The sequence below is a fragment of the Myxine glutinosa genome, chromosome 7 (assembly GCF_964187855.1).
Source record: "Myxine glutinosa chromosome 7, kmMyxGlut1.1, whole genome shotgun sequence".
NCBI classification, from domain to species: Eukaryota; Metazoa; Chordata; class Myxini; order Myxiniformes; family Myxinidae; genus Myxine; species Myxine glutinosa.
The window spans coordinates 46,263,744-46,288,032 of NC_136267.1; the positions used below are offsets into that span (position 1 = coordinate 46,263,744).

Genomic DNA, 24,289 nt, shown 5'->3' on the forward strand with positions numbered 1-24,289 from the left:
GTCTGTCCGTTCGAAGGTACCGTACAAACTGCTGAACCGATCGCAACGACATTTTGGGTGGATAATCTTGGGATCTCCAGGAGTAAAATAGGTTATTTCGTTTTCCCAATTTCAGCTTTAGTCTCCAGCATTCTCAGGTTTGGACTCTCGCATAACATTCGCGTTCACATAATGTTCATTGTGACGATCTTTTCATTGTGACGATGTTGTTTTCCTGGGTGCCGCACAAACGGCTGCACCGATCGCTGCACGGCTGCACCGATCGAACTCGGTGACCTCGGACAAAGACCTTTTATAAGGACACGGGTTGAATCCCTGCTTGAGAGAATTCTAACCCATTTCAACTGAAAGAAACACGTATTGGGAGTACATACGACGTAGCGATTGTGAACACGATTATCGATCACGATTCACGATCATCACGATCATAGTGCATCGATTACTGTGGGACATTTGGTGAATTATAGTAAGATACTGTTTAGATTTTGATGATTTGCGTGTGATATGATTTAACGGATGTTTATATGAATCGTTTAAAATAAAAAAGCCTTCAATTTCTGATATTTTACCTTTTCATTTGGGCCTCCCAATTGAAGCTCCGCCCATAGGGCGGGTACCGTTGCTAGTTTAATTAATTAGATGAAAGCATTAACCACAAGTCCATGCAATGGTGGAAGGTGTTACACACATATGGTATACTAAAGAAAGGTGGGCAAAGTTTGGAGGAATGTTGGTAGCCGTATGATACTTAAGAGTAACGGACAACAATGACTGAAAGCTTAACTAGCTTGAGTAAATGTAAAATACCTTTGATTGATAGATTCATTTGATATCAGACAACCTCCATTTCTCCCAATACCCATGTCTCTTTTAGGCTGGTGTTGCGTTCTTTGCTGCTGTTGTGGTACAAGATAGGTATCCTGCCATCTCCACCCATTGCTCTTCACAAGAACTCGAAACCAAGTGGAGGTAAATCTCAACCAATCAGCACTTTTGACCATACATTGCTTGTTGTACTCACTGTGCTGAGCATCTCTGTCTCTCTTGTCTGACTTTTCAGGAAGTAGACAGTGCTCAAGTCCACATCGCTTCTTGGGAAAACGTAGCAAGCGTTTGGTTCGATGCCTTGACAAAAGTAAGTCTCTCTTTCTTCTTTTCTTCAAAGCATTCATGTCATGATCTTGTTCACTTACCAGTTCCTCCATATTTGTCTGCCTCTAGCTATTACATGATACTAGTGCGTGCCCATACGTTTGTTCTCATCCGCTCATCCGTTTGTTCCGCACGATGCCTTGTGACGCGCGTAGCGTCGCGTGTCAAGCGAGCAGCTCGTTCTTCATCCGTTTCTTCTGCACGACGCCTTGCCTCACGTTCAGTGTTGTCTGCCAAGCGAGCAGCTCGTTCTTCATCCGTTTCGTCTGCATGACGCCTTGTCACGCGTCCAGTGTTGTCTGCCAAGCGAGCAGCTCGTTCTTCATCCGTTTCAGCTGCACGACGCCTTGTCACGCGCATAGCGTCGCGTGTCAGGCAAGCAGCTCGTGCTTTGTCAGATTCCATTGCGCGTGCACGACGCGCAGTTTCGTTCCTTCGCTGTCGTAAACGACGAATGGATTGGGGCATTGTGTTTAACTACAATCAATCTATAATATAGACTAAGTATATAGACAGTAAGTATAAGATAGATAAGATAGTATAGATATATAAGATAGTAAGATAGTAGTAAGATACAATCGAGACAGTAAGTCGTCACTATCCCTAAGTCCGGAAGTTAAGTCCTCACTGTCCGGAAGTTCGCATATCGCAGTTACGATTAATCGCAAATTAGTTTTAATGGCCAATTCTTCAATTTTTCAAACCGCGAGGCAGAAACAACAAACACACACGGTTCCTTCGCTGTAGCTTGACCGTATGTGCAAAGAAAAATTAAAACTTTCATCGTTCCTTCGGTCTTCGCTCTCGCCCTTCGCCGTTCCTTCGCTCTCGTCCTTCGCTGTTCCTTCGTTCATGTACAAAACGTATGTGTTTGCTAAATAAATGGCCATAACTTGGTAACCACTTGTCCGATTAATAGCAAACCTTGAAAAGGCACATCCTCAGGTCCCCAGCAATATACCTGGCAAGTTTCACTTAGATCGGACCAGTGGTTGTCGAGAAACAGCGGTCACAGACATACACACAGACAGACACACAGAGATTGCTTGCATTATAGAGAGACTAGGGCATTGCCCGTACGTGGGTGCCCGTTCCTTGCCAAAAAAAAAAAAAACGCTACCCGTACGCTCTACCCCGCCCGTACGCCCGTAAACAAAAAATAACAACGCTCTTCGCTTCCGCCCTTCGCTCTGACTGAATTGGGAGAAATAATGCGCATAAGAAATCGAATTACGTACCGTAATGGCGGTCAGCTCGTAACGCGCACACTGTCCGGAAGTTCGCATATCGCATATCTATCTATCTATCTATTAATGCCCATTTATTCAATTATCGCCAACGTATTTTGGCTTTTTGCAATTTAATCGCAAGGAAAAGTAGAAAGAGAAGAGGGAAAAAAAGAAAAGCCTTGCCTTGCTGCAAACAGCTGCTGCAAACAACAACAACATGGAAGGCTGCACTGTCCGGAAGTTGGCATATCGCAGTTACGATTATTTTAGTGTTAATGGCCAATTATTCAATTAGCGCCAACGTATTTTGGCTGTTTGCAATTTAATCGCAAGGAAAAGTAGAAAGAGAAGAGGGAAAAAAAGAAAAGCCTTGCATTAACGCATTAACGCTTGCATTGCATTAACGGTTCGGCACACGTGATAGCTCGCTGCTCTCTGATTGGTTGAAGCGTTTTTTGGACATAGCTCGGTAGGTACTTGTCCGATTAATTACAAACCTTGAAAAGGCACATCCTCGGGTCCCCAGCAATATACCTGGCAAGTTTCAAGTATATCGGACCCGTGGTTGTCGAGAAACAGCGGTCACAGACACACAGACACACAGACAGACACACAGAGATTGCTGGAATTATAGATAGATGATTGTAAAGGAGGTATTCGTGTGACTTTCAAGATTTACCTAACTCTGATTGTTATCCTGCTTGGAGCTTCTTTGGTGACTCCCCAATTTTGTGGAGTTTCGCCTTATGAAGAAGGGGAGGAAGAGGAACTGAGTGATCATGAAGATACCAGTGATGACACCGTGCCATTGGACAGACTTCACACCCTTGCTGAAAGTCTCCATATTGTTCGGCCTCTCATTCATTGTATCCTTACATTCGCACTACATAATTTCCCACACATTAGCCCTTTATAGTATTTTTACATTCAACAGACTTTTAGTTTGCATGTAGATGGATTGAATTGTGTCCTTCAACTTCCAGCACAGTGTTCAGCATGGCTGGACTGGGACAACGTTCTTGGACACCTTGGGTAATGTCAGTTGCACTTGACATCTCCAGGTGAGAGTCATGTTCATTCTTTCACTGCACTGTGTGACTCGGTTGATTCCAGTGGCTGCTCAAAGTAGAGTTTTTAAGTAGTCTCGTGAATACTTTGGTATGGACAGCAAAGACATGGTTATAGTTGGGAAGGGTAATGGTTTGCAAAAAGCAGCAGTAGTTGTACAAAGAAAGGCAAGTCCACCAAATCTACTTGTGTGAGACAAATCTACTAGTTGTGAATCTACTTTTTCGTGAATGCTGCTATGGACATTAAAGGTACGGTACCATACCATGATGACAATAAGAGTCATCCTTTTGGATACTCCCCTGATTTAATAGGGAATGGAGACACCACCACCACCCCCATAGTTAATTGTCATGTATAAGCCACACCCTAACTTTGCATCCCTTCCCGCGGGAAGTTTTTTTTTTTTTTTTTTGCAATGGTTCAACATGACTCAGTTATTTAAAAATGGTCCACTATGTCTCAATAAGACAGATGCTATTTTAAAAGTGCGCCATTAAAAAGAAAAGTGTGGAAATCCCAGACGTTATAGAATCTAGTCTCAATCATCCTGCTTTAAATATCTGGATAATAAGATTTAATGTCTGTCTGTGTGTCACGTAACTCTTCCAAAACTGCTGGTCGCACTTCATTCAGAATGCTAACAAACGAATCATTTGGTTCTAGAAGTTTGCACAAGCACAAATTTTTAGACCCACCCCTCAGCGGATGGGGATATTTTCCCAAAGCCCAATTTCCAACTATTGCCATGCCAACATTCTGTGTTGCGTTCCATCTTCACCTCAACAGAGCTGGGCAGTGTAATTTCCCCATAAAAAGGATGCAAAAACATTAGTTTCTTTTGAGGTTTTCAAAAACATTTGGACCTTTTCAAATTACAAATAAACAAGCGTTACGCCTAGGTCCCCCGTCGGTGAAGTGATGTGAGTTGACAAAGTGGAAGACGCAGAAAACATGCTATGATATGATATTTCGCTCACAAGGTTCAGACATACATGGAGGCGGCCATCTTTGATTTTGACGTGGCCACCCAATTTTCAATAGCGTTCTTCTGTATGCCTAGATACACCCACACACCAGATTAGAAGTTGGTACCTCACGTATTTTTCAAGATATTCCGCTCACAAGGTTCAGACATACATGGCGGCGGCCATCTTGGATTTTGACGTGGTGACCCAATTTACAATAGCGTTCTTCCTTGTGCCTAGATACACCCAAACACCAGATTAGAAGTTGGTACTTTGTTTATTTTTCAAGATATTACGCTCACAAGTTGCAGACATATATATATGGTGGCGGCCATCTTGGATTTTGACGTGGCGACCCAATTTACAATAGCGTTCTTCCTTATGCCGAGATACACCCACACACCAAATTAGAAGTTGGTACTTCGCTTAGTTTTCAAGATATTCATCTCACAAGGTTCAGACATACATGGCGGCGGCCATCTTGGATTTTGAAGTGGCGACCCAATTTTAAACAGCGTTCTTCCTTGTGCCTAGATACACCGACACACCAGATTAGCAGTTGGTACGTCGCTTATTTTTCGAGATATTTCGCTCACAAGTTTCAGACATATATATGGTGGCGGCCATCTTGGATTTTGACGTGGCGACCCAATTTTCAATAGCGTTCTTCCTTATGCCGAGATACACCCACACACCAAATTAGAAGTTGGTACTTCGCTTAGTTTTCAAGATATTCATCTCACAAGGTTCAGACATACATGGCGGTGGCCATCTTGGATTTTGACGTGGCGACCCAATTTTAAACAGCGTTCTTCCTTGTGCCTAGATACACCCACACACCAGATTAGCAGTTGGTACTTCGCTTATTTTTCGAGATATTTCGCTCATACGTTTCAGACATATATATGGTGGCGGCCATCTTGGATTTTGACGTGGCGACCCAATTTTCAATAGCGTTCTTCCTTATGCCGAGATACACCCACACACCAAATTAGAAGTTGGTACTTCGCTTATTTTTCGAGATATTTCGCTCATAAGTTTCAGACATATATATGGTGGCGGCCATCTTGGATTTTGACGTGGCGACCCAATTTTCAATAGCGTTCTTCCTTATGCCGAGAAACACCCACACACCAAATTAGAAGTTGGTACTTCGCTTATTTTTCAAGATATTCATCTCACAAGGTTAAGACATACATGGCATCAGACATACATGGCGGCGGCCATCTTGGATTTTGACGTGGGTTGCACCCACACACCAAATTCGAATGCGGTCCTTCGCTTACGCATGCACGCATGCCCGCACACAAACACGCACGCACACACGCACGCACGCTACAAATAAATAATATCATAGATATTACAAATAAATTTGTACAAAATAAATGTTGGTGTTATGATTGGTATAAATCACAACACAGCAATTCACGTACAGTCATTATCCTCAGTCAAAAACATGCCTGTGCCTCTAGCGACGAGTGGTGAGGTGAGCGTAACGAGCCGATCCATGATAGTGCTTGATTATAAAATCTTACTATAATTCACCAAATGTCCGTCCGTCTGTCTGTCCGTTCGAAAGTACCGTAAAAACTGCTGAACCGATCGCAACGATATTTTGGGTGGATAATCCTGGGATCTCCAGGAGTAAAATAGGTTATTTAGTTTTCCCAATTTCAGCTTTAGTCTCCAGCATTCTCAGGTTTTGACTCCCGCGTAACATTCGCGTTCGCATAACGTTCATTGTGACGATGTTCTCATTGTGACGATGTTGTTTTCCCGGGTGCCGCACAAACGGCTGCACCGATCAAACTCGATGACCTCGGACAAAGACCTTTTAGAAGGACACGGGTTGAATCCCTGCTTGAGAGAATTCTAACCCATTTCAACTGAAGGAAACACGTATCGGGAGTACATTCGACATAGCGATTGTGAACACGATTATCGATCACGATTCATGATCACGATCATCACGATCATAGTGTATCGATCACTGTGGGACATTTGGTGAATTATAGTAAGATGCTGTTTAGATTTTGATGATTTGCGTGTGATATGATTTAACGGATGTTTATATGAATCGTTTAAAATAAAAAAGCCTTCAATTTCTGATATTTTACCTTTTCATTTGGGCCTCCCAATTGAAGCCCCCACCCGTAGGGCGGGTACCGTTGCTAGTATACATAAAGAAAGCGGAACGGGAATTTAGTTTCTTTAAACATTCTTTCTTGTCCTTTTTCTTTCATTATTTTCTTTCAAAAGAAAAACATTTTATCATAGCGGCTCTTTTCGCTTTCTGAGCTGCCAGCCATGTCCTCTCAGAGCAAATAATCCTCCAACCTGGCAAGGCAGTTGGATATACAGCACTTCAGGAAGGTCCGATGGACTATGTCGGTGTTGCTGTACCACGACACAGTCTTCGTGTGCTTGTCTTGTGGCACTGGAGTGCGTCCAGGATGAGCATGCTTCATCATCGGGAAAGTCCGCCATCACTTCTGCCCCACATGATGTGAAGCCAGTCTTGGAAGAGCTCTTCATCCATCCAATGCTTTGGATGGATGCGCACGATGATGCCTGGTGGGAACTTATTTTTGGGGAGCGTCTTCCTCTTTAAGATGACGTATGGCGGTAGCTCTTCTGCATCAGCTGTGCCCATTCACGACGTTGAATCGGTCTTTCTCATGTCCTGAAGTGGTGAGTCTCACCATCTTGACGCCCTTCGCCGACAGAGTGGTGCCTCTTGTGACTTCAAAGGTAGGTGGGGTTTGGTCAGCATTACCGATGTGGCTCAGGGAATAGCCATGGTCTCATGAAGTTGGATAATGAATTGTTGAAACCTTGTTTGATGCCAAAGCAGCTGTAGTTGATGGATTGGGACAGGGCATTTGATCATAATTGTGCTTGTTTATGTATTGGGATTTTACCTTCATGTTTCGACTAAAAAGGGACTTATTATTTTAATCAAATAAATGCCTATTGATTGTAATGAATGCCCCTTAATCTGATATTACTGTATGTACTGCATTTTTTTGGGGCCCATTCTTTACAAAAGACTGCCTTGGTTTATATCCGGGTCTTTCAAAGAACGGCAATTTACTGTTCCTTCTAACATGATCCACTTACATATTATAAGTTCTTCCAAAGTGCATCTGAGTGAAATAAATAAGACATTCAGCTTTGCATAGGTAATTTCGTCATGTCATACACAACATGGCCAAAAGTATGCGGACACCCCTTCTAATTAGTGGATTCAGCTGTTCCAGCCACACCCATTGCTGACAGGTATATATAATCAAGCACACAGCCATGCAATCTCCATAGACAAACATTGGCAGTAGAATGGGCCGTACTGAAGAGCTCAGTGACTTTCAACGTGGCACCGTCATAAGATGCCACCTTTCCAACAAGCCAGTTCGTCAAATTTCTGCCCTGCTAGAGCTGCCCTGGCCAACTGTAAGTGCTGTTATTGTGAAGTGGAAATGTCTAGGAGCAACAACAGCTCAGCCTCGAAGTGGTAGGCCACACAAGCTCACAGAACGGGACTGCCGAGTGCTGAAGCGTGTAGCGTGTAAAAATCGTCTGTCCTCAGTTGCAACACTCACTACCAAGTTCCAAACTGCCTCTGGAAGCAACGTCAGCACAACAACTGTTCGTCGGGAGCTTTATGAAATGGGTTTCCATGGCCGAGCAGCCGCACACAAGCCTATGGTCACCATGCGCATTGCCAAGCGTCGACTGGAGTGGCGTAAAGCTTGCCGCCATTGGACTCTGGAGCAGTGGAAACACGTTCTTCAGCATCTGGAAATCCGACGGATGAATCTGGGTTTGGCGGATGCCAGGAGAATGCTACCTGCCCGAATGCATAGTGCCAACTGTAAAGTTTGGTGGAGGAGGAATAATGGTCTGGGGCTGTTTTTCATGGTTCGGGCTAGGCCCCTTAGTTCCAGTAAAGGTAAATCTTAACGCTACAGCATACAATAACATTCTAGACGATTATGTGCTTCCAAGTTTGGGAAAGACCCTTTCCTGTTTCAGCATGACATTGCCCCTGTGCAAAAAAGCAAAGTCCATACAGGAATGCTTTGTCAAGATCGGTGTGGAAGAACTTGACTGGCCTGCACAGAGCCCTGACCTCAACCCCATTGAACACCTTTGGGATGGATTGGAACGCTGACTGTGAGCCAGGCAAAATCACCCAACATCAGTGCCCGACATCACTAATGCTCTTGTGGCTGAATGGAAGCAAATCCCCACAGCAATGTTCCAACATCTAGTGGAAAGCCTTCCCAGAAGAGTGGAGGCTGTTATGGCAGCAAAGGGGGGGGGACCAACTCAATATTAATGCCCATGATTTTGGAATTAGATGTTCGACGAGCACATACGGGTGTAATGTTAAGGTGTCCACATACTTTTGGCCATGTAGTGTATGTCCAAGATTCCATGTATTAGCCGCAACCCTGACTTTGGATTATTATTTTTTGATGAAAAAAGTGCAGTTTATACTTGGCAATTTATGGTAATTTGTATTATTCTTCTGGAAAATGCATGTTGGGACAGGATTAAATTACTAACCAGAATGCCACTCGGTAGAACGCATACCTCCGACAGGCTTTTTGTATACAGAATCGAGGCTCGTGAAAGAGCTAACATCAAACAAACAAGTCAAACAGACAAACAAACAAAGTATATAAAAAGGGGAGCGGTAGACAAGATGGGGAGAGATTTGGAAGCACATAAACACAACATTTGAGAGCAGGGACATCGGGAGATGTGTGGGAGGGAGAGGGCTTGGGGGGAGGCGGCGTGGGAAGGGGGGGGGGGGGGGGGAGAAGTATAAACACAAGGGCACCAAGGACTTCCAGGAAAGAAGTTTGTATTTCAAAAAAGTGGATTTGGGGTGAAATTAGCGGGGGTAGAAAAGATCAAGGTTTTGGATGGGGGAAGATAAGAGATGGTGGTGAACAGCTGTTTTAAAGACCTGGAGGGAGGAGTGGGATTGAAGAGAGTGAGGGAGTTTGTTCCAGAGGCGGGAGAAAAGAGGAATGAAGGAGTGAAGGTGAGCAGAGAGTCTTGATTTTGGCAGTTTAACCACAAGAGGGTTGCAGGCAGATCTTGTGCGACCTGTAGGAATATTTGGGGGACAGAGCCCAGAGAGAGCTGGAGGAGCAAGGCCGGAGAGGAGTCGGTACAAGACAGAAAGACCACCAACCTGCCTGCGGTGAGTAAGTGAAAGGCCCTCGGAGGTAGCTTCATCGCGGGAGATTCCAATGATTCTGAACGCTTTGGTTTCAACAGCTTGAAGATGAGCGAGGTGTGAGGCAGGAGCACCAGCCCAGAGGGGAGAGCAGTATTCCATTGAGCAGCGGATGAAAGCCTTGTATGTGGTGAGGAGCTCAGGTGTGCCAAGGAAGGACTTTGCACGACGGAGGAAGCCCAGTCAGCGACTGGCTTGGGAGGCCAGATTTGAAATGTGGTTTTCCCAGGAAAGATCATGGCAGATAGTGAGACCCAAAAGCTTGAGTGATAGAACTTCTTGGAGAGGATTATTCAGAAAGTGGATAGAAGGGTTGTCCAGTCGGTCTTTTCGGAGAGACATCGTAAGAGTGTGAGATTTGTCAGGATTGAAAGACATGTTCCACTTGTTTGCCGAGTCTGTGATTTTGTCCAGGTCTGCAGAGAGTGAGGAGGCTGCAGACTGCCTATCTGAGGGATGAGGAATGGAGCGGCAGAGAGTGGAGTCATCAGCAAAGAGATAGAGAGGATTTTCAAGAGAGTCGGAGAGATCATTGATGAAGACCAGAAAAAGCACAGGGCCCAGAACACTGCCTTGGGGAACTCCAGCCTGAACAGGAAGAGGAGATGAGAGTTTTGTATTTTTCATTTACGTTTTGTAATCCACCAAAAGGCCAGATCTGGATCCCGCCTTAACCAAAATCTAATCGGCTTGTTCTTGTCACCTACCCAACTCATCCACCCAGTGTTGTTATAATCCATCCACGACTTTTTGAAATATCATGCTATGGATCGTTCTTGGCCCCATCTCTCACTGGTGAAGAATTGCTTGAAAATTCCCGGATCTGGTCCCGGATCTTCACCAAATTCTAATCAATTCGTCCTTCTCCCACACCCAACCTGTCCACCACGTTTAGTCTGAACCCACCCATAACGTTTTGAAATATCATGCTATATATTGTTGCGGATATGAGGACTGTATATTTTTTTTATTGTGTGAATTATTATTATTGTTTATTCTGCGCCTCCTGCCTCCGGAGCTGTGTAAAGGTCAAAGGGCATCCCATAATTAGTCCATAAAGCATCCACACCACAGCCAATCATAGAATACCCCTGTTCAATAGTTATATCTTATTATGTGTTTTTAGGGTAAGGCTGTGTCTCCCATTAATTGAAATACTCCATTGCACCAGTGAAAGAGATAGATTCCCTTCATTCCCACTCCCAACACTTCCATTCCCCCCTTTTCGTCAATTGCAATTCGCATTGCCAACTGCATGTTGGGCGGTTTTCCCTTCATCCGCCATTGACCACGAGGCAGGGTTGGGGAAGAAAGGCGTGTCTCCACCTCGTCATAGAGGGGAGGAGTGAGCCAGCCCCGAACAACCAACCGAGCACGAGGGGTTTGGTTTGAGAGGGCGGAGGAAGAGCGATCGGGGAGGTTCGCAAAGGTTCAAGGGTGGGGCTATATATAACCCATGAGAGACGCCCCCACGAGAGATGAGCTTTTACAGAGGAGAGACGAGTACAGGGGAAGGAGCTGGGTCGTCAGAGCAAGAGCGCGTGGAGAGGTCCATGACAAGAGCTGAGTTGGTCGTCAGGGGTGGTCAGTGGTTGCGTTGAGTCATTGCGTTGGAGAAAGAGTGGTTGGACAAACAAAAGAGAGAGGAGAGAACCCGTCACGCGAGAGAACCCGTCACGCCAGACCCCCCACCAGCAGCGTTGGCTTGGCTCCACCAAGCAGCTCCGACCCGCTACCCCGCGCACACGACAGGATCGGTGGCATCGGCGGCCGTCGAGGTCCAGCCCGACGTCCCGTGCGGGATCAAACTCCAGCCAGCTCCGGGCCTTCCTCCAGCCACCCACCTCCTGTCATTCCTGCCTGCAATTTCCATCCATTTGCGTACGTGAGTTTGTTTTGTTCGTGCTGTCCTGGGTAGTAACAATAAGTCTGTATAAGCTAAAGATTGCACTGTGTCACCTGCGTCTCATGTCCCTGTAAATAAACGTGACTGCTTGCTTCCTACTTATATGTGTAAATAATAAATCCAATTACTCTTCTGTACGTCTTCTTGTCTTCTTCTCTCTTCCTCTTTGCATTCGGTCGTTTTAGAGTTTTCCAGATTGGGCAGCTGCGGTGCGATACGGCCAAAGTTTGGGGTGAATCGGGTGAGTTGGGGAAGAATCGGGGGAACTGTTAGGTCGCGGTAATACACCACCGCTCGGTCAATATAACATCTTAACCGCGATCCGTAACAATTTGTGTCAGAAGTGTCGGATTCGGACCTGAAGCGTTTAACGCGCTCAAAATTACAAAGTAGCCGAAATTTGCTTTTGTTTTACAAAAACCCGAATTTTGTAAATCGCGCCATGGCTGGTCAAGGCGATCGGATGCCGGTGGGTGAGCTAGAGGAGGGGTTAGGAGTAACCCAGGATCAAATGGAGGGGAGCAATGAGGAGGCGGTTGAGGGAGTATCAGGTGCACAAAATGGCGTCCTCGCGCACGTGGGTGTAGCGGCACCAAATTTTGCCGCGCCCGTGACCGTAGCAGTACCAAATTGCGCTGCGCCCGTGGTCGCGGCAGCCGAGCCAGAGATGCCACAGTACATGCGAGTCTTTATGATTCAAATGATGGCAAAAATGGATGCTCAGGGGGAGCGATTGGAGGGCCAAATGGGGGTAATGGGGAATCAGATGGATGCTCAGAGTGAGCAAATGAGGGCTGATAGTGAGCAAAGGAGGGCTAACAGTGAGCGGTTGAGTAACCAAATTGAAGAAATAACGAACGGATTGGGAAACCAAATGGAAGCAATAACGAACGGAATGAGGGCCGATATGGAGCGAATCGGCAAGATTGGGGACAGAATGGGTGACCGCATGCAAAAATGTGGGGAGACCATGGATCGCATGGTGGGCGAAAGGGTCCCAGGGGTGCACGAGGAGGTAACGCGGGTCGAAAAGCGCTGGTTGAGCGAAGCGGAGGAAAGCGCGGGTACAATGACAGGGGTAGAAATCGCGACCCGGGGTTTGGAAAAGCCAGCGGTCGCCGAGGTTAATAAAGAAAAAGCAGTGCTGGGAATTAAAATTGAAGAGATGACGGAGGTAGCCCGGGAATTGCAGGGAGAAATGGATTATGTACAAAGTCCCTGCTCACATCACGATGCTGTGCTTAACCCGAATGGAAGTTTGCAGGTTCGCGTGGAGAAAAGGATCCCCCAGGTGAGTCGTGCTGTATATTGTGCGGGTAGATTTTGCAGGAGGATGTTTGGCGACAAAAGAATTGTTGCGCGATTGGGATCGATATGGCACCCGGGCGTTGGTAAAGGGTCCCGTGTGAGTGGAAATGGCACGCGTGTGAGGAAAAAGTGTGCGTTGGCGAGTGGGTGTGTTATAAAGTGTGGGAGTGAAACCGAGTGCGAGCGAGAATGCACGTCGGGGTGTACGGAGTGTACGTGCGAGGGTGAGAGTGACCCGGAGAGTGAGTTGGTGGTGGAGCGGGTGCGAGAATGCACGCTTGGAATGGTAGAGGGTGTGCGAGGAAGCACACCTGGGTTGGTGGTAGCGCGAGTGTGGGAGAGTCCATCCGAGCGCGTTAGTGGGTGGATGCAAGAGTGCACGCCCATGGTGAGTGTTACGGAGGACGTAACGGAGGAGAGGTGTGGACCGAGGTGTGCGAGCGGCGAGTGTGCGCGAGAGGTGTGGTTTGTAACAGGGAGTGCGTTGGTGGAATGTACGGACGGCGTTGGAACGCCGGGTTTTGTGAGGGTGAAAGGGGTAGCGTATGCGTGTGAGCATGCAAGTGAAGCATCGACGGTAACCAGGTTAGCGGTTAGGGCGACGGATAGCCGATGCGAGCGCTCGGGGCGCGGCGTGCTTTGTTGGATGCAGGGCCCGGCGCGGATCGAAGCTGCGTCGTTTCTCTTCGAAGCGTCGTTGCCGAATCGGGCTTGGCCCCGCCCCGCACGGTCGAGTCCGGGCCTTGGCGGGCGAGGCGACCGGTCCGGTTCAAGGGCGAGTGGGAGGAAGCGGAACGGTGCCCCCTCGTGGGGACGGGGTTCCGACCGGGGGAGATTGAGCCATCGGGCCCGGGACCGCAAGGTGCCGCGCCGAGATGGTGCGTGGAACCTCGGTCCAACCAAACCACCTCCCTTGAACCGAAAGCCGGACGGATTCAACCTGCAGGCGACCAAACCACCCGAATTCATTGCTCGGCTTTACGAACCGAGTTTAATGATGTCATGACGCACCGAGGCTAGGATATAGCGGACTGTGATGATGATGGTAGTGATTTGATACGAAATTTATAATAGTGGGTAGAATTGGCAGTAAATGGAAAATTTTTGAATTGGTTGGAATTTGGACGAGCAAAATTGATAGTGGGACCTCCCCGATGTGGTGGGATGGGCAATCCACCATCCCTCACGGCGAGGGGGGGCAAAGGAGCACTAGTTATGGGGTTGATGGCAGTGAAAACTAGCCCGGGTGGGTTAGGATATTGTGTGTAGGGATCTAGAAGAGATGACATTAGGTGACGTTAAGGTTAGTTAGTGACAAGGATACCTGTAGTGGGGACGCAGGTAGATTAATGTGGATTATAATGACGAGGGAGCGCAATAGTTTAAAGGGGCGACTGGGAAGCGCAAGTTTCAGAGGGGAGTAGTTAGATGAGATGATGCCGTGTGTTTGAGGATTGAACAGGTGTGATTGCACAGGTGTGCAACTGAACAGGTGTGTGGAGCAGTGTATGAGGGAGTAGTGGTGATTGCGTGTTGTGTTGACCAAATGGTCCAGGAAGAGGAGGAGGGTGCAGGTGGCACCAGGTATGATTGCACAGGTGTGCAACGACAGGTGAATGGAGAACAGGTGTATGGAATAAATGGTATGGAGTATTGGAATGGATGGTCGTGGAGTGAGTATGGTGGAAATTGTGGAGTGGAGTGGATGGTGCGAAGGTGTGAATGGGGGAAGAGTGGACCCCCATCACGGATACCCGGGGCGGGTAGAGTAAGTGTTAGGTAGAGGGTATAGGTAAATTGTGGTTGGATATTGGCATCTGTGGTGCGGGTGGAAGAATGGTATTTGGATGGGTGCATTAGTGTTGTGGAAATGGCTGGGCGTGTAGCCTGTTAGTGTGTGTAGTTGGTTTGGGCACTCCACCACTGTGAGGATGTCGGCCAGGTGAGGCCGCAGGTGGGCTCTGGGAGCCGGTAGTAGTTGTTGTGGATGGGGCCCGAGGACCCGGAGGACAGACCCGGGTAGCCCAGTGCCAGAGGGCACCGAGTGGGGTGACAGAGCCAGGAGGGGCCTTCCCCAGTTAGTTAGGTTAGGGTGAGGAGCTAGGTAAGCTCGGGTGGCAACTACAGTGGTGGAGGTGTGCAGGTGGGTAGACCTGCTGGGAGAGCTACACGTCACAGCCCAGAAATTGTGCAAGGGCACCGGGAGATGAATCGGGGGAGTGAGACCCCAAATTGAGAAGCACCACAGTTTGGTCAATGGGAATTGGTTTTTAGAACCCATAGTGTAAGTTGGCCAATGGATTGGCGGGGAAAGACCCCGGGTAGTGTAAAGTGTGTTAATGTCATTTAGAAAGTAGTTAGGATGAAGTCTCCTCGCACCATCTGCATCCACTCACCTGAGGTGACAGGTACTCCACACCATGCCATGTTTAATTATTTTTGATGCAAATGTTTTGGATTGTGAGACGCATCATGACGTGGGTGTGACATTGTGCTTGATGTTCCATCTCTTCCTCCTTATGAGGATTGATGATGAATTGGGTGATGGCAAATTTTGGTTAGAGGGATTGTGGTGACGAATTTGGTATTGGAGAAATATGGGGAGACGAGATATTAGCGACGAATTTGTAAATGTGTAGATTTTGTACATATGGGGTAAGGGCAAGGGTAGTGTAGGTGACAGGGGGGTGACGTACTGTAGGGACGAGCTTTCTCACTTCGCTCTCCGTACGCATTTCGCCTTGCATTGCCTTATTGACGTGTACCCTTGTGACCTTACCCATCGCTCATTTCTCTTGTCCCCCTTTTGTCTCCCACATGACCTGTGCGCTATGGGGCGCCGAGGGGAGCGTGCGTGAGTCGGCCATTGTGCGCCCGGAACTCTCAGAACCAGCTGTCTGCATCGATGCACCACATTATGGACCACATGTTTGTGGCCGAGCACCACTTATGGACCCCATGGGTTGGGACATGGCCCCTCTGCTGGAACCGGCCATGAGGGCCCGAAATCTTGCTGGCGGACCTTGGCTACAGGGCACCGATGCCCCACAGGTGAACCACACGTAGTCGGCCCTGTGGGCCATAAATAAAAGAAAATAAAAAGGACACATTGGGCACACTTTATTGCAAATAGGCCGCCAGTAAGAAAATGAAAGAATGACAACATCTGGAAGAACAAATAATAATAACCAGCAGAGGGAGCCAAAGAGCAAGAGATCACCTGCAGGGTTAGGGGTTGTTGGTTTTATTTTCTTGAACAATGGTGACTGCACCGATTGGTGCTTGGGTGTGTATTGGTGCGTTTTTGGGTGCTTTCATGGTGCATTGATGCAGAGCAGACTGTCTCCCCCCCAGAAAGAACAATCACAGGTCCTGGGTTAGTCTTGTAAATAAAAGCAGAGTCATTGTAAATAATGCTCCCCACCGTAAATGTATAGTTTGAGAACAATACCGTAATTCGGTTAACTGTGGGCGTAAGTCTGTTAGGCAGGGTGCAATGGAGCAGCGGGACACATTTATTTATGTTTTAAAACTGTCGCACTCAGGGTCAGGTTAAAAGTAGAGGGAACTACACCTACGTGTCACACTAAATAAAAGTTGTAGGCTCGGGACGTGCCTAAGAGGAGGAGGGTGCAGTGTTGTGGATATGAGGACTGTATATATTTTTTATTGTGTGAATTATTATTATTGTTTATTCTGCGCCTCCTGCCTCCGGAGCTGTGTAAAGGTCAAAGGGCATCCCATAATTAGTCCATAAAGCATCCACACCACAGCCAATCATAGAATACCCCTGTTCAATAGTTATATCTTATTATGTGTTTTTAGGGTAAGGCTGTGTCTCCCATTAATTGAAATACTCCATTGCACCAGTGAAAGAGATAGATTCCCTTCATTCCCACTCCCAACACTTCCATTCCCCCCTTTTCGTCAATTGCAATTCGCATTGCCAACTGCATGTTGGGCGGTTTTCCCTTCATCCGCCATTGACCACGAGGCAGGGTTGGGGAAGAAAGGCGTGTCTCCACCTCGTCATAGAGGGGAGGAGTGAGCCAGCCCCGAACAACCAACCGAGCACGAGGGGTTTGGTTTGAGAGGGCGGAGGAAGAGCGATCGGGGAGGTTCGCAAAGGTTCAAGGGTGGGGCTATATATAACCCATGAGAGACGCCCCCACGAGAGATGAGCTTTTACAGAGGAGAGACGAGTACAGGGGAAGGAGCTGGGTCGTCAGAGCAAGAGCGCGTGGAGAGGTCCATGACAAGAGCTGAGTTGGTCATCAGGGGTGGTCAGTGGTTGCGTTGAGTCGTTGCGTTGGAGAAAGAGTGGTTGGACAAACAAAATAGAGAGGAGAGAACCCGTCACGCGAGAGAACCCGTCACGCCAGACCCCCCACCAGCAGCATTGGCTTGGCTCCACCAAGCAGCTCCGACCCGCTACCCCGCGCACACGACAGGATCGGTGGCATCGGCGGCCGTCGAGGTCCAGCCCGACGTCCCGTGCGGGATCAAACTCCAGCCAGCTCCGGGCCTTCCTCCAGCCACCCACCTCCTGTCATTCCTGCCTGCAATTTCCATCCATTTGCGTACGTGAGTTTGTTTTGTTCGTGCTGTCCTGGGTAGTAACAATAAGTCTGTATAAGCTAAAGATTGCACTGTGTCACCTGCGTCTCATGTCCCTGTAAATAAACGTGACTGCTTGCTTCCTACTTATATGTGTAAATAATAAATCCGATTACTCTTCTGTACGTCTTCTTGTCTTCTTCTCTCTTCCTCTTTGCATTCGGTCGTTTTAGAGTTTTCCAGATTGGGCAGCTGCGGTGCGATACGGCCAAAGTTTGGGGTGAATCGGGTGAGTTGGGGAAGAATCGGGGGAACTGTTAGGTCGCGGTAATACACCACCGCTCGGTCAATATAACATCTTAACCGCGATCCGTAACAATATCATCTTTGGCCATATTTCTCGATGGTGAAGAATCACTTCAAATATTCGGATATTCTCCTGATTGCATGCAAACTACAACATGTGTTGATCCTTTTCAAACTTGACTCATCTCTGTCCCTAACTTAATCTTGTGTAGTTTTTATTTCCTATTTGTTTTTGTTATTAACCACCTTAATCTCTCTTCCATCTGCTTAATGCCACTCCCTTTTCCTCCCAAAGCCTGTGCCTGATAAGGAACCCCGATGTGCTGGGCTACAGACAGCAAGCAGAACTTAGACGTAGAACCCTCGTGCTGCTACTCTACCTTCTCCGGTCCCCATGCTACGATAGATTCTCAGAGTAAGCTTCTCCTGTCATCCTCATCCTTGTGCTGCATTTCTTCCCATCTAATGTCCGCCTTCGACCTCCCAAAGTCTCTCTCCCATTTCGTTTTTATTTATTTGTGTCTCTTCATTTTTAAAAATATATGTGGAAAAATTACATGCCCAGACCAGGAATCGAAGCCAGGTCCTCTGGAACATCTGAGCTATCTGGGTGACCCTGACCGAGCATGCAATTCTCCCACACATATGATTGCCACTCTATTTCCATCAATGCTTCCGGGGCATTCGCTACCAACCATAGGAGCACCAATGGCCTGAACACGAGAGGGTCTTCCTCCAATACAACAACAACAACAACAACAACAGGCATTTTAAGGCCATTTTCCCTGCAAGAGCGGGGGTTAGCCTTGCGGTCCCCATGACAATCTTCTCCATTTTGCCCTATTTTCTGCATCTCTCCTTGTTAACCCCCTTGCCCGCATTTCTTCTTCCACCATCTTTAGCCAAGTCTTTCTCGGTCTTCCCCGTCCTCTACTTCCTTCGACATTCATTTCCATCACTCTTCTTAACCAGTCACTTTCATCCTTCCTCAACACATGACCAAACCATCTCAAACTGTTTCTCTTCACAGCATCCATCACAGGCTCTATTCCCATCATCTTTCGCAATTCATCATTTGTCTTCCTCTCTCTCAACGATACTCCACACATCCACCAAACCATTCGCATTTCCACCCTTTCCAGCCTTCGTTGCTGCTCTACGTTCATTACCCATGTTTCGCTCCCGTAAATCATAACACTTCTCACACATGCAGCATACACCTTTCCCTTCAGCTTCAACGACAGTCCCCTCATCGTCAGCACGCCACTCAGTTCCCGAAACTTCTTCCATGCACATCTCACTTCAGCAACCGTTGCCGAGTCTGATCCACCTTCTCCATTCAGCATGTCTCCTAGGTAACAAAATGTTTTCACACCTTCCAGCTTCACGCCGTCTCCAAGATCCAACTCAACATTTCCTCCATCTGCAGCTCCCTCTGTGCACACCTTACACTTGAATGTAGCTGCAACACTGGTTAATGACCCTCTCAAACCACTACATTTTTGATGAACCCACTCAGCGCACATTGTACATTGAATGGAATTCACTCTGACACCCTTCCTGCACACAGCACACGGCCACTTCCCAGTTCTTTCCACCTCACCACATGCTTTACCACTTGCCATCACCTTCGTTTTTCTGATATTCACCTTCAGACCTTTTGTCTCCATACATTTATTCCACTTGTTCATCTTCTCCTTCAGACCATCCATACTTTCTGCAATCAACACCAGATCATCTGTATACAACAACTCCCATGGTAAACCCTCCTTTACGTTCCGAGCCAGCACCTCCATCACAGCTACAAATAGTAGTGGACTTAGTACCGACCCCTGATGCACTCCCACCTTCACCTCAAACTCACCACTGTTCCCATCCTTCGTCCTTACAGCTGTGCACGCTCTTTTGTACATTGCCATCACTACTCTGATCAACCATTCCTCCACTCCTAACTTCCTCAATGCCCATGTCAATACTTCACGTGGAACCCTATCGAATGCTTTCTCCAGATCAACAAACCCAAGAAACAACTTCTTCCTCTTCTCCATGTACTTCTCCTGCAACTGCCTCACAATAAAGAGCAACTCTGTCGTTCCTCTTCCTGGCATAAATCCAAACTGCATTTCGTCAATCTTCACTTTCTTCCTTATCCTCCTCTCCAACACCCTTTCCAATACCTTCATTCCATGCTCCAATAACTTTATCGCTCGATACGACCCACAGTCCAGAGGGTCACCTTTCCCCTTGTATAAAGGGACGAGGGTACTCAGTTCCCAACCACTGGAATGCAGCCTTCTTTCACCACCAGATTGCAGATCTCTGTCATTCTCTTCACACCCCAATTTCCCGCTGCCTTCAACATAGCTCCCACAACTCCCGTCGGCCCTCCCGCTTTTCTACTCTTCATTGCTTTTATCGCTTCCTCAACTTCCTTCTCGGTTATCTTCTCTGCCTGTCCTAAAACTGGGTGACTCTCTCTTTTGCCATCCCATTCATTCTCTGCATTCAACAGTATTTCCATGTATCTCTTCCATCTTCCTTTAATTCCATCTGGGTCCACAACGATTTGTCCCACTTCATCCTTCAAGCAACTCACCCCCATCACATCACATCTCTCTTTCGCTATCTGCTTTGCAATCCTGAATTCCACTCTCTGACCCTCTTCCAAGTCCAAGCGTTCTCCGAACATTTTCCTACATGCCTCCTGCGCCTTTGCTACCTCTTTCTTTGCAGCCTTCTTGGCTGCCTTATAACTTTCATGCTCTGCCTTTTCTTACCCCATACCCTTCGCCTTCTGCCACTCCTTGAACTTCTTCCTCTTCTCGTCAATCTTCTTTCCAACTTCATCATCCCACCACCATGTTTCCGAGTGCCTCGGTGGTCCTTTTGTCCATCCACATACCTCACCAACGGCTCCCAACATACTATCTTTCATTGACATCCAACCACATCATCCTCTACCACATCATCCACTCAGCCTCTCTTTTAATGCCTCCCTCACTGTCACCTCTTTCAACCTCCACACCTTCATTCTCGGTTGGTACTTCACCCGCCGAGCTCTCCTCGCACCTTTCACCCTTATGTCACAGACAACCAAGTGGTGCTGTGAAACAGCCTCCTCGCCCGGGATCACCTTTGTGTCCCGGAGGTGCCCCCTATCTCGCCTACGCACTAGCAGGTAGTCAACGGTTGTCGTCGACCCACCTGATGTGTATGTAACCTGCTTATTATCCTCTTTCTGGAACTGAGTATTACAAATCAACAAATCAGCTCCATCAGCAAACTCCAAAATCCTTTCACCTTCTCCATTTCTCACACCATATCCGTAACCCCCACGAACTCCCTCAAAACTGTCCATACTCCTTCCCACATGTCCATTTAGGTCTCCTCCCACCACAACAACTTCCTCATCTTTCACGTTTTCCATCAGCTTCTCTATCGCACACCAGAACTTGTCCTTCTCTTCATCGCTCCAACCAACCTGCGGAGCATATCCCGAGATGACGTTCACCAAGAGCTTTCCAATCATCATTTTCACCATCATCAACCTTTCAACCTTTCAACGTCACACTCTCGTCACACTCACCACACTGTCTACAAACTCCTCAGAAAACAGGACACCAACACCATTCACGCCTTCTGGGCATCCTTGCCACACAAACTTGTATTTCTGTCCCTGCCTACCCTTCACCATTCTCACACCACTTCCCTTCCATCTCGCCTCCTGCACACAACATATGTCCACTCTTCTTCTGACCAATACTTCCACCACTTCTCCTGATCTCCCTGTAATTGTCCCTACATTCCATGTCCCAAACCTCAGAAACCGATCTCCACGTCGGGCATCAGACGTTTCGTCGTCATAAATGGAGTGATTTCCACCCTTGCTTCGATCGGGTTCCCCACCTTGAGTTTTGACGAGAGGGAGTGGGGTCCCCCACGTTGTACTTCGGGCTGTACCCTGCCCATATGTAGTTGAAATTATCATGGTTCTCTTTTTGAGGCAATGTTTTTATGGCCGGATGCCCTTCCTGACGCCAACCCTTTTAGTCGCCTCTTACGACACGCAGGGATATGGTGTACCTTTTCTAAACCGGGGTACACACCGGTTATGGGGTGTGTACGGTTGGTGTACACACCGGTTATGGGGTGTGTACGGTTGGTGTACACACCGGTTATGGGGTGTGTACGGTTGGTGTACACACCGGTTCCTCTAATGGGGAGACAAATCGATGTCCTCTTTTATAAACACCACTGGGGGTGTAGTGAAGCAATTAGATTAATTAACAGGATGAAATAATTAAATTAATATAAAATTATTATTTAGTCTAAATTATTTAGTCCTGTTCATTAATCTAATTGCTTCACTACACCCCCAGTCGTGTCTATAATAGATGGCATGGATTTGTTCCCCTCCCCTCCTCCGCCCCCCCGCCCCCACCCCATTGGAGGAAGACCCTCTCGTGTTCAGGCCGTCGATGCTCCTATAGTTGACAGCAAGTGCCCCCGGAAGCATTGACGGAAAGAAAGTGGCAATCATATGTGTGGGGAAATTGCATGTAGTGTAGCAGCATAGCAAACCTGTTGTGCATTTTGTGATACAAGCACCAAATTTGGCACAAATGTACATTAATATGTTGCGAACATTTTCAGATATTGGGCCACTTGAAATTCCGTAATTTTTTTTTTCAAATTTTTTCAAATTTCGTAATTTCAAATTTTTCGGGTGACACCGTCACAATTTCGGTCTTCGAGGCCGGCCGATATAGTGGGGCGGCTTAGCCCAAATATTCAAAAGAATTGTGCATTTTGTGATACAAGCACCAAATTTGGCACAAATGTACATTAATATGTTGCGAACATTGTGTGGTCAGCAATGAAGACGAGAGTCTGAATTACATGTATGCAAAAGACCTTGTGAACCAGTGAAGCAAATACACGGGTAAGCATGAATTAAATCTAGGGCATGATATAATTTCCATGATGTTTACCTCTACACTCAATGGTGGAAGGAGGTAATGTTTTGATCCCAGCTTGTCTGTATGTCTGTTTGTCTGTTAGTCCACAAAATTCCAGACAAAGCTTGTAGTAGTGGTAGTTGTAGTGGTAGTGGTGATAACAGAAATTGTTATATAGAACTGAACTTATATTATTATTATATGCAGAAAATAACTTCATTTCTATATGCCCTGCAGTGGACAGGTTAATTGGTTTATGCACTGAAGGGGTCACCCTGGTGTGCACTGCTGTGTTCTGCCTCACTGAGTTGTTCAGGTATGATGTACTCAGCACAAGCTTCCGGTCGGCCCGGAGGTGGGGGTGCGGGGCCTGTCACGGAACGTCAAAACAAACGGCCTGCCGGGGCCGCCCAAAAGTCGGGCGTGAGGGGCGCGTCCACTAATGGAACGCCTCTCGCTTCCCAGATCGAGGGCCACGTGGTCAGGAGAACCTCGTCCCTTCCGGTCACACTTTGCCTATCGGCCGGCCTCGAAGACCGAAATTGTGACGGTGTCACCCGAAAAATTTGAAATTACGAAATTTGAAAAAATTTGAAAAAAAAAATTACGGAATTTCAAGTGGCCCAATATCTGAAAATGTTCGCAACATATTAATGTACATTTGTGCCAAATTTGGTGCTTGTATCACAAAATGCACAATTCTTTTGAATATTTGGGCTAAGCCGCCCCACTAATGCTCATTCGGGGTCGCCCAGATAGCTCAGATGTTCCAGAGGACCTGGGTTCAATTCCTTGTCTGGGAATGTAATTTTCCCAAATTTATTAATTTAATTATTTAATCTCTTAGTTCTCTTCAACTCATTCGTTTTTTTCAACAAAGTTTAACTGAATAAACACGCAAAAGTTCATCTCCATCAATAACTGCAAATCCCCCACTGCTCCCCTCCCCCAAGGTGTCCCCCAAGGTTCAGTTCTTGGCCCCCTCCTCTTCATCCTTTACCTGTCCCCCCTCGGTCACTTAATCCGCCGTCATGGTCTCCAATTCCACTGCTTTGCCGATGACATCCAGCTTTTCATCTCCACCAAGTCCATCTCCACCGCCACCCACTCTATCCTGACAAACTGCATCACTGAAATAAAATCCTGGCTTCAAATCAACTTCCTCAAACTTAACTGTGATAAATCTGAAATAATCATCATTGGCCCAAAAACGCTCACCAAGTCCACCCATAACTTTGCCCTCAACATCGACGGTTTCCCAGTATCCACCTCCCCTCACATCCGGAATCTTGGCATCATCTTTGACCAAACCCTTTCCTTCGACAAATACACTAAACAGATCACAAAGTCAGCCTTCTTTCACCTGAAAAACATCGCCCGTCTCCGTCCATCCCTCTCCTCCGTGGCTGCAGAAACCCTCATCCACGCCTTCATCACTTCCCGTCTGGACTACTGCAATAGCCTCCTTTATGGTTCACCCTCAACAATCACCAATAAACTCCAATACATTCAGAACTCCGCTGCCCGTCTACTCACCCATTCCCGGACCCGTGACCACATCACCCCCGTCCTTTACAAGCTTCACT

At 47.2% G+C, this 24,289-nt stretch overlaps 1 protein-coding gene across 8 annotated transcripts in view; it reads left to right on the top strand.

Annotated features, from left to right (window-relative positions):
* PEX16 (peroxisomal biogenesis factor 16) overlaps positions 1 to 24,289 on the top strand; it is a 46,523-nt gene that overhangs the window by 16,766 nt on the left and 5,468 nt on the right. For 4 of the 8 annotated variants that reach the window (XM_068122221.2, XM_068122224.2, XM_068122223.2 and 1 more), the window contains exons 6-10: positions 875 to 969; positions 1,061 to 1,135; positions 3,089 to 3,247; positions 3,370 to 3,442; positions 18,041 to 18,160. In XM_068122221.2, coding sequence (XP_067978322.1) covers positions 875 to 969; positions 1,061 to 1,135; positions 3,089 to 3,247; positions 3,370 to 3,442; positions 18,041 to 18,160 — 522 coding nt within the window. The remainder of the gene's footprint in view (positions 1 to 874; positions 970 to 1,060; positions 1,136 to 3,088; positions 3,248 to 3,369; positions 3,443 to 18,040; positions 18,161 to 24,289) is intronic. The other 4 variants (XM_078781630.1, XM_078781633.1, XM_078781632.1 and 1 more) reach the window with 1 other exon arrangement.